This window comes from Drosophila subobscura, chromosome O, assembly GCF_008121235.1.
Source record: "Drosophila subobscura isolate 14011-0131.10 chromosome O, UCBerk_Dsub_1.0, whole genome shotgun sequence".
NCBI lineage: Eukaryota > Metazoa > Arthropoda > Insecta > Diptera > Drosophilidae > Drosophila > Drosophila subobscura.
This window is the reverse complement of record NC_048533.1, coordinates 15,015,201-15,026,219: the sequence shown is the minus strand read 5'-3', so window position 1 is coordinate 15,026,219 and position 11,019 is coordinate 15,015,201. Positions and strand designations below refer to the sequence as shown.

At 45.1% G+C, this 11,019-nt stretch overlaps 1 protein-coding gene across 1 annotated transcript; it reads right to left on the bottom strand.

The window, feature by feature from the left end:
- Nucleotides 1-29: 29 nt before the first annotated feature.
- On the bottom strand, nt 30-2,910 carry LOC117899684. Its single transcript, XM_034809874.1, has 9 exons — nt 2,779-2,910; nt 2,560-2,686; nt 2,336-2,479; nt 2,116-2,288; nt 1,857-2,063; nt 1,419-1,800; nt 1,156-1,366; nt 663-1,100; nt 30-601 (listed from the first exon to the last, which is right to left on the bottom strand). The coding sequence occupies exons 1-9, from the start codon at nt 2,812-2,814 to the stop codon at nt 133-135; spliced, it is 2,187 nt and encodes a 728-aa protein (XP_034665765.1). The 5' UTR covers nt 2,815-2,910; the 3' UTR covers nt 30-132.
- Nucleotides 2,911-11,019: the final 8,109 nt, after the last annotated feature.

Genomic DNA, 11,019 nt, shown 5'->3' with positions numbered 1-11,019 from the left:
CAAGCGAATTACATTTAATTAAAGAAAAGTAAACTCCAATTGTTGTATCCATTATTTATAACACTTAATTTGGCACAAAGAAAACAAAAACACTGAGAATTTTTGGCACAACATCGGACAGAGAAATGTCTCTTAATAGTTACGCTTCACCTGGCCGGTGGTGAAGAGCACGTCGAGAATTTTCAGGAATTCGCGATAATTGAACTCGAGGCAGAGGCCACGCTTCATGCCAAAGCACTTGCAGATGGCCTCAAACTCGCGGCTGCTCAGCATCTGGTGCATCTCGCGCACGGTGAGGCCGCGCAGGAACTGATTCTGTGTAATGGAGCCGCAGCTCTCACGATCAAAGTCCTTGAACACCTGACTCAGATTGGATATCTCGTCGGGCTTGCGCGCGAGCTTCATCAGTGCCTGCGAGCAAATGGTGCGCTCATCGAAGCTGAGGAAGCAATCGACACAGTCCAGATTGGGCAGATGCAGCAGTGGCACGGCAGTCACCACCTGATCGGCCATATTCGATTCGAGTTGGATGAAAATCTCATCCAGGGCCTTGCAGAAGTCACGATAGCGCACGGTGGCCGTGCGTCGCGGAGAACGGAAGCTGTGGGGCAGAGCGGGAGATGAGCGGATATCGATGGTGAATCTGTGTCCGTATAGCCTACATATTACACAGAATGGTGACCTCTTCCTCGTTCAAGCTGACGCCCGAATTGTCGAGGGATCGCCTAAAGTCCGACTCCAGAATCTCGCCCTCGCGGTGACGATCGTAATCGGTCATGAAATCGATGACGGCCAGTCCCTTGGTCAGTGCCTGACGCTTGGCACTGGTCAGTATGCGTATGATGGTCTCCTCGCTGACCACCTCCGGCTGCACATGGTCCCGCGCGAAGGGCGGACATTCCTGCAGCTGCTGCTTGGTCACCATGCTGGGCATGGCATACTCCGCCGGATCCACATCGTCCAGGAACTTGGTGTAATAGAAGCCCAGCTCGTTGCCATAGCGATGCAGCACAGCATCGAGCTCCTGGTTGGACAGGAGGATGCCATTGGTGCGAAAGATCTGATTGGTTTGATTGCAGTGCACATGGCCGCTGTTGAGTCTGCAAAATGACACTCAGAATGGGTAAAGAAATTTTTGATTCAAGTCCTTCTCACTTGTCATAGCTGCGAAAGAAGGGATGCAGATACAGGCGGCGATTGCGTATGCGAATGCGTATCTTGGCCATCGCCTCCTCGCACAGCTCACGCATGCTCTGCGGCGCCGCCTGCCAGTCCACGGCGCCAGGTCGTGGCAACTCCTGGATGTGACGCAGCGGCGACTCGACCACACACTGCGGCATCTTGTCCAGGTTTTTGATGGTGAAGACTGCGGAAAAGGGATCGAATAAGCTGCGAGTTCCTTAAGCCACTGCCCTTACCCGTGTCGATTTCATCCACAAAATTGCGCCAACGCACGCGATTAATGTCCATGGGATCCAGATAGCGATCCACCAGCACAGCCAGCTCCCGCTGCGACAGATACTTGCCCACACCCATGTTGGTCAGGGCGCGCTCGAACTGATTCTTGGTGATGCTGCCAATGCGCAGCGTGTCAAAGCTCTCCAGGAACTCGCCGGTGCGCACTTGGTTGTTGTAGACATAGTTCTGTATGCAAAAGATAATGTCACACTGGCTGCGATTCTTCTTGGTGTGATTGCAGGCATCCGGAAAGATGGGATGCACCACCTTGCAGCCATTGATGGCTGGCAGCTGCGAGAGTTCCAAGTCCACCAAGCGACCAGGAAAGTCCTTAATGATGTCCTAAGGAACGACAGCAAATTAATATTCGGAGAAGAATTTTCAGGCGCCTGTCCCACCCGAGAGTTATCCAGCAGCTGGTGTTCCTTTAGGTACGAAACAATGTTATCAATGTGCTTCAGGAAGGCCACATAATTGACCAAATAGCCATCCTTCATGTAGCGTCGCAGCAGCAGCAAAAAGTCCGGCTCCGACAGCGGTATCTTCATGAAGTGCAAAACACGCGAGAAATGCGACACCGTGACCACGCCCACATTTTGAGCAATCTAGCAAGGAAATACAAATAGGTTTTTTAACGCTAAGACAAGGATTATTTACCAGTTCATAGTCCTGAAAGTAAGGCATCAGCGGTATGTTTGATTCCTGTGCAATCTTGAGCAAAATCAGACACAATCGACGACGATCCTCCGGCTGTGGTATGACATTCACGTGCCAGGGATCATTCCACTCCAGGCCCGTGGCCAGGTCTGTCTTGGCGCTCTTTTGTAAAGCTGCGGGGGGAGTATTAGTTACAGAAATATGCAAGATTCCAACTCACTTTCGCTGCAGACCACCTTGCAGAACTGACGATAGGCGACGCGTCCATCGCGTATTTGAAAGTAGTCCGTGACGTCCCTCAGCTCGGTCTCGGACATGCCGGCCACCTTGCGATATTTGCCCAGCACCGCCGAGAAGATGGGTTCTGTTTGGAGTGGGGGGCGACATAAAAGTGACATAAAAAGGGGGCATACCCGTTATGTGCCTAACGGCTGCTGCTCCTACCCGATACGAAGCCGCTGCATCCTGGATCGTGCTGCTTCAGGTCCGCACAGATGTCAAAGTTATAACGAAAAATGGCGCCTTGAATTTTACGACAGGCGCGCCAGATTTGATTCAGTTCCATGTCCTCCTGCAAGGGCAGGCCAGAGATATTTTATGGATAGGCAAATTAGTTGACCATTTTTGATGGCCCGCACATATGACGACCTTGACGACGCTCACCCTATCATCGCCCTCCTCTAGCTTGGTCGCATGCATTTCGGCTCAAGTTTTTAATATTTTTTGTTGTCTATGGAAAAGAAACAATCGAAAAGTAGTTCCTACGACATGTGAATGTGTTGTGAGTGTTGTGAGTGTGTGTGTATAACTCAAATGAAACAATAAAGTCAAGGGTCACATAGCTACGTCCACATTACAAATTGGATTTCTCAGCTCTGCTGTGTTTGCCTATGCTTTGCTTCGAGGCGCCGAGGTTGCACGCAAGGAAGCCCCGAAGGAGCGCAACACTAATCACTTCCTACTCTTGCCCGTAGTGGAGTGGAGTGCCGGACAAGCGACGTTCACCGTTCTACAAATCGCTTCCAATCACGCGCTCATTCATCGCCCAGTTTGTCGCAATGCCACCAACACTTTTATTCAATTTTCTATAAATGGCAAGGGGGAAAACAGGGCAAAAACGGGAAGAAAACAAAAAAAAAAACAAAGAGGAACGGTACGGAGAAATCCTAGAGTGATTGGAAAAAAAAACATATCCTGGCATCATCAAATGCAATTTCATTTTATTGGAAAATCGCTGGCCAACCAACCAAGCAAATCGCATCCAAAACCAACCAACAGCATCGACGATGGTAAAAGGATGAAGGGGCTGGGGCTGGGGCTGGGGCTACTTGCAACTGGTAGCACGAGTCAAGGTTGATTGGCGACGACAGGTGCACTATATACACCTGACCACTTGAAGCCGGTCATTCGGGCCACTCGGGTGGGACACTCACACACACGGGACACTCGGGCGGGCCACTTCTGCGGACACACGACTAAAAATAAGCTAAAGGGCGGTACTGCCTGGCATTTCGAGTGTTTGGCCAGATGCCCTTTTTGCTGTGACACTCGTCTCTCTGTAAACATCATCTTAATCGGTTGTGCAAGGAGTTCATTAGGATTGTAAGACAATTGAGAAATGGACGAAGAACTTACTCCTGGAGAAGCTTTGATCAAAGACAATTTGAATGGTAATATGCGAAGAATAGCGAAGAAACCCACCCCCATGGTGAAATTTGAATTTGCTAAGAAAATTAATTTCACCATGCCCAGCCCGGTCTCGATCGCTTACATATGTATAAGAGCGTACAAATCTGAAAATAGAATGCGCTTGCATCAGACTTGAAGTGCGTTAGCAGAAGATTTTAGAGACAAATATTATTTTATGAAAATATGTTTATATTTCGGATTTAATAGTTTGAGAATAGCTGAAATTCAATTCTCTAAATTCGTATTTAATTTAATTTAATGAATTCTCAAATGCATAACATTTCCCTATTCTGTAAATAAATTTTAGGCACATCAGAAACCTTGACAATTGACTAATATATTTTCTTTGCTTCCATGTCGTCTCATTGGTGCTGTTTTCTTCATTAACTCTTTACTCTTTGCATGTGTTTATGGCAGCCATTATGTAAATTGAAACATCCGTTGAGGAAGCAATTACATATATTTTAAAACATAAATGTTTCTCCAATTACCTAAATCTAAAAACATATTATTTCAAATTTAATGGTGAGAGGACGCATTCAGCATGAAACATTCTCATTTGTTCATTGCTTCCATTCTGTTTGGAAATTTGAGCTTTTAATTTAATTTTTGCTTCGAGTGGGTGGCGTACGGGTAGGAGTACAAGTCCTGGCTGTATTCGTGCTGGCAAATTGCTTTGCAGAATCGTAATACCCGGAAACGGTTAGTTGGTTGGTTCAGGGTTGTGTTGTGGGGGGAGCAGAGGAGGTCATAAAAACGAATTGCAATCATTATCGTTGCTTAGATGAGGTTTTGCAACCAGGCATTTGCCCCATCCCGCTCCCCACTCCATACAGCCATTCCCCTGCCACCTTTGAAGCGTGCTTTATTGCAGTTTTTATTGCACATTTTTGATTTACTCAGCCGGGCAGAGCCATTGGGGGGAGGCACTTTGGGGCTTCGGCTATGAAAATGCGTGTGCCGTGTGCGTGGCCTGGTCATCGATTTGCTGTGGTGGGGAGGGGAGCTTGTGTTCTTATTGTGCAGTGTTCCCTGTTTGATTTGATGCGGTGTTAAATTATAATTATGGGTTCAAGCTCTCTTGAAACGGGGTTGCTGGTGTGGTTCTGTTTCAGTGCTGAAGCAGGGCGTTGAGCTTATCGTGCACAAACATATGGCATTTTGTCAGTTAGTTTGTTTTGACTTCTTTTTTCACACAATCGCAGTGGCATCCGGCCCCACGGATGTGTGTGTTGTGTGTGTGTCTGTGTAGGTAGACAAAGTGCCGGCATATATATTCATGAACCTGGTGTACATCTGCATAATGCAGGGCAGCGCCGCCCAAAGGAGCAGAGCAGCAGGCTACGGCAGTTGGCGTACATTGCCTTTTATTTTAGTGGCTGCTTCGGCTCTGTCTGTGTCTGTGTCTTCTTTTGGCGGCCACACACACGCGTGTGGCAGGTGGCAGAGTTAAGCAGAAATATGGGAAAAAGGCAAACAATGGCAGGCAACCTAGTTATCGCCCGCCATCTTTATTGCATGCAAATGTGCGAGAGGAGACGCCGCAAAAAGGAGGCGCGTCTGTTGAAATGGCTGACATACGAAACATATAGCCACACACACACACTCACACATAGATCACACGCTGATGCACTGAGGGAAGAGCAGAGAGAAGGAAAGGCAAGGCGTAAGCGCTTGAAGATCGAAAGAAGATTGAATGAAGATCATTGGAAGATCGTGTCTAGAGTCTAGCCTGGATATGTCTAGAATTATTTTGACTATCTATCTATTTTTTAACAATATTTGTTGTATAATTAGATAGTATTTTGAGCCCCCATTTCGTTAGGGAGTTCACGATCTTTCCCATTAAAGTAGTCAGTGATGATCAGGGATGATTTAAATAACTGCTGTGCAGTCCTTGGGCTTCCTTTATGTTCCAACAGCATTTGTGCTTGTTCGTTCGTATTTTTTTGAGTGTACACACACACGCTCACATACGTATGTTGTACATTGGGTAATGCACCTTTTGCCATGCCTGCTGAAGCCGACCGCATGCATATTTATCTTTTGCCAGTGCCGGCTCTAGCTCCAACTCTGGTTCCAGCTCTGCCATCAGCTCCTTTGTGGCATGCATGCCACACACATATACATTCATACATATGTACCTAGAAATACATGCTAGTATAAGAAATACGATATCTTAAGTGTTAAACAGGCGCTTTGCCAAACAAGCTTGCACTCGGCACTCCACACTCCTCGCTCGACGCTCGACGCTCGTCGCTACGCCTTGCTGCTCCCCACACATAACGTGGACTGCCAGCCTTATCTGGTATGGCTAACCCCTCACAGCCACGCCCAACTGGCTGGCTGGCTGCTGCTGCAGTGCATCACCTCAACGTCTAGGCATTCCAGAGCCCTGCATATTTGGCTGCAGAACAAAAAGAAGGCAGGAGCCAAAAGGAAAATAAAACCTACGCCGCGGCAAATAAATAAAAATGCTGCTCACTTCTGGTGCGGCGCGTTTTATGCGCATACACACACAGCAACACACTCATACACACACACAAAGCATATGCAAACAGGTGCGAGAAGCTTCGCTCTCGCTCTCTTGGCCATAATGCAGAAGGAGTTCCGTCACACACAGACACTCGCTGGCAGTGCTGCCCAAATCAAAATTTAAAGCGAGCTGGAAAAAGCGGAAAAAACAAAACAAATTCCAGGAAAATAACTTTAAGACCCTAGATTTAGCTGTAGCAAGATGAATTTACTTACAAGGTGACGTCTTCCCCACAGGGCTATCTATCTATCTATCTATCGGGAACCAATATCTCTATCCCTTTCTAGCGCTTGTCTTTCTGAGCGTGGTGAATTGATCCTGCCTACAGCAGAGAACGTCACCACGGTAGTAAATTCACCTTGATTTGGAGGCTTGTGAAAAAATTAAAGCTGTTTGGCAGTGAAACTATTAGTGCTGCCACAGATTGGATAACTGAATCAAAAACGGATTCAGTCTGGGACCAATGCTGAGATCTATTGGTATCTAGCTTTTAGGAAACACCTGATTTTCGTACACAAGTTCTAGATATTTTTAACCACAAGCCACAAATGATTGCTGAACAAGAATCGTGAAATAAATTGATTGTGGAATGAGCATATAAAAAAAGCTTAATAAATAGCTAGAATAAAAAGAGCCAACCTGCCAGCACTGGCCTCCGCCTGGCTTCATTCCTGTAGTGCATACTTGTATTTCGGGCGCTGCTTATAATTCCACGCCAGAGTTGTAAATATTTGTTCAAGTATTTATTTATGTACTGCCTCCGCGCGCGCGCATGTATGCAGCTGTGTGTTTGTGTGTGTGCTGGCTTCCCTTTGGGTTTGCGTTGTGTTTGCGGCCCAAATTAAAATGCATTGGACTATTGCTGGCTTTTTGATTTGTACTTCCACCACTTACCACCCACTACCACAACCGCTACCCTCTTCCACAACCACTCCTACTCACCACTCTCACTCCCCCTCTCTACTGCTTCTAGTACTTTCAATTTCTTTAATGTTAAGAGCGTTCCGTAGCTACTCTGTGCTCCCCACACATTTTTTTGCAGCTTGGTGACTATAAATTACTGCGGGGCAAGACAAATAGGTTAACGTGGCAGCAGCTTCTTTCTACTTGCGGGCAACATCCTTCTGTAACACTCGTAAACACAGCTTTAGAACGACTTCTTCAAGTCATTTCACCTATCATGATTATTTGCAATGCACACAATTTATGTGGCTTTAGGTGAAAAGACATTTGCATAATCACATTTGTCACTAGATGGGTTCGAAATTATATAAATTCGCTGCCAATTCGCTTATAAACCTGTGATTGTTTTATGACATAATAAATTTAAATTCCTCCATTTGTTCACATTTTAACCCGTTCCAAAAAAATTAGCGCAAGAATTCTGTTGAATATTTCTGCATGGATTGGAATGACATATTTTTTTTTGTGTTCTGGGTTGGGTGAAATTTGTAAACTGCTTTGGGGTCGGGATCCCGTTTTGCTTTGTCCATGACAAGCCAAAGTTATCAATTTTTTCAGCTGCTCTCTCCATCTCTCTCACACTCTTTGGCCATGGTTCATCAAACAGCTCTCCACAGACACATCTTGGCATTTGGAAATTGATTTAAAAAACTTTTTTAATTAATTATGATAATGTCGTAGTGAGCTCTGAGTGGGTGTGTGGGGCAGGATGGATGCCACAGTCAGCTCGAAGCCAGGACCACGCCTCGATTCATTTGACGCATTGCTGCTGCTGCTGCTGCCGCTGCCGCTGCCAGGATATTCCGACTTCTTTTATTGCTGCAAATGATGTTCGAGTTGAGTATTTCTTTTCGCATTTTCTTTTTTTGCTCCTCTTTTTTCATCAGTGGAATGTTTGAGTTTTCACATTTCAATTTCTGGAATTTTACCCAACAACTTTTCGACGAATCCCCTGTACGTGTGTGAGTGTGTGCGAGGCTGAAGTTAAAATTAACAAAAATGGGCATCATTGGGGGATTGGTGGAATGGTGGAATGGTTTGGCAGAGGCCAAACTGGATTGGGCGCACGTTCGTACGTTCTTCGAGCCTTCCAAAATAAGTTTTGTATTAATGAAATTGCAAATATGTGAAACTTTTCTACATGTTTCTTTATAAACTGGCAAACTAATAGAGTGAGTTTTGGCATGTTGTGTCACTGGGTCGTACTCGTTGTCCTGTGCAAGGGCTCTACAGCAATCTACAGCCCTCCCAGCCGTCAGTCTGTCTATCAGACTTGGCCAGGCCATGCCATGTGTGTGTGTGTGTGTCTGTGTGCGCAAATATCCTGGCAACTTTCTGCAGCAAAGTTTGAAAATGTATTTCAATGCATAGAAATGAATCTAATTTGTAAAATTTCATACAACAGTTGAAAACTTATAAACGCGCCAGGCACTTGCACTCCGGCAAACGGCAAACGGCTCCACCACCTAGCCCAAGTCCATGGCTCTAGCAACCATTGAAATACCGGCTGCAGCACCCTGCTCCAGGTTCCCTACTGCCACTCCTTAGCCCTGCAGCTAGCTCTGTTCTGCCCACTTTTCCTGGCCTGTTTGTGTGAAAACGTCGACAACTTGGCATGCAGATTGCAAACTTTCGAATAGCATCACCCAGCGTCAGCGGCGCACACCAAGAAAGGCAAGAAAAAAAATATATACCATATAGAAAAAAAGAAAAATGCTGAACAGATTTAAGTGGTGCTTTGTTATGCATAAATAAAATGCCTGGCAAGAAATAAGCAGGCGCAAAGCAAGGAAAAAACTAGTACAAGCCAAAACATATTTTCAGTTTATTTAAAATAAATTTTACATTACTTAGCTGCCAACTAAAAAGGGGGCTGCAAAACATGGGTCACCCACCCGCTGTAACTCTTTTACCAAAGCAGAAAGTAATTTACGCTCAGCCAAGAACTTGCAAAAGAACTTGCCGGGCATTGGGTTGGGGTTTGGGTTTCGGGCTAGGGCTTGGGCTTGGGCTTGGGCTTTCTCTTGCGACTAGGCACAGTGGTGGTACAACGGCAAGCAGCCAAAGACAATTTTGTTGGCACTAATTGAATGTAAATACAATTTTGCTTTGCTGTCAAGTCTTGTGTCTAGTCGACAACGATGGCTATGGCAACGAGCGGGCAGGGGCAGGGGCAGGGGCAGAGCACGGGCAGAGTAACGGCAAATGGCAACGGCAACGGCAACGGCAACGGCAACGATGACGATGATGTTGACTGTGTTGGCGCCGCTCTACGAGTATGACGACGTTGGCAATAAAACGAAACGAGCTGATTGTATGCTACAAACAACTGCTGCAGCTGCTGCCAGCAAACGTCTGCTGTGCTCTCTCACCCTCTCCCTCTTCTCACTCTTCGTACTCCATCTTCATCTTCAGCCCGTACTCCTGGGCTGAAGTGTCGTTGTAACGTTTGGCACACAGATCAAGTGCAATGCAACGTGCAAAGTTGCAAAAAGCGCAAAAATCAACAGTATAAAATCTTTTATTTAGTGTCATCATCATCATCAGCCAGCGCCAGTTTTCAGTTTTCAGTTTTCAGTTACCAGCTCCAGTTGTTGCTGCTGCTGCTGCTCCTTCAGAGCATCTTGGTTGCTCAATTTTCAGTGGCCCTGCCCGCCCGCATGTACAAAGTGTCATTTTATGTTTTGAATTGATATTTACTTAAAATTTAATTACGAAATTTGTATACACAAGCCCGTGTACAGACACATGTTTGGGGGGAGCCTATTCAGTGCCATTCAGTTGATGACTTGGGCAAACAAATCTCTCTCTTCCCAGAGTTCTACTCAGTGCTGGTCCCGGGTTGGCTTCAACAGTTCACCAACGCATATGTGGCCAATGAAAGCTAAAAATTCCATTAATAACATTAAGCTCTCGGACCCAGAAGCGGACTTTCAATTCAATTATTGCACATTTGTTGAAAATTACTTACAAATTGTTTTCACTCGGTTGATTCTTTTTGTTGTTGCATTTTAATTGAATTACCTTTTGGCCAGGACAATGTCCAGCCACAATACGGATCAAGGATCAACGCCAGAAGCTCGCTGCAAAATCGATTTTTTGTTTGTTTTTCCTTGTTTTTCCTTGCTCTACTTTGTTAACATTTTTTTAATCAATTTAATAAAGTTCAGCACGCTTTTAAATGATGCCAAAGCTGATGCATTGATTTGTTGTGCAGACAATGCCATTCAGCATGTATCTACATAATGGCGCACTAATTGGTTGAGATAAAGATACAAATTGATGACTGCATTTGTGCTTGCTATTGTTCAAATAAATATTGCAATTTATTAGCAGATTTTGGAGGCAATATTTTATTTTATGTAGGTGTACTTTTGAGCTGAGGATATGCATAAATCAGTTTGATATTTATTTTATTTTTTATCAGTAAAAAAAACTCTTCTAAATTCATGGCAGCATTTAGCTCCTTAGTTTATCTGAACCATTAAAAGCTGATGCCCTGTCAAATCGTGAATGGAATGATAAATTAGCGTGAGGTTTAGCTGGCTGGCATAATCTATATTTCATGTCGTCCGTCCATCAATATTGTAATTAAACGACAAAAATGCATGCAGCCAAAAAGCCATGCAGTTGGCATTTCTATAAATAAAGTAATTATGTTTTTTTTTTCGTTGTTTTGCCGTTTGTTAGCATTCTAATGTCTGTTGGCATTGCAG

What these genes read in the sequence shown, in the direction of transcription:
- LOC117899684 (XM_034809874.1), bottom strand. Translation starts at nt 2,814, where the DNA reads ATGCATGCGACCAAGCTAGAGGAGGGCGATGATAGG. An exon ending in TAGAGGAGGGCGATGATAGG is followed by an intron (nt 2,687 to 2,778) that starts GTGAGCGTCGTC and finishes CTGCCCTTGCAG; the next exon opens with GAGGACATGGAACTGAATCA. An exon ending in ATGCAGCGGCTTCGTATCGG is followed by an intron (nt 2,480 to 2,559) that starts GTAGGAGCAGCA and finishes CACTCCAAACAG; the next exon opens with AACCCATCTTCTCGGCGGTG.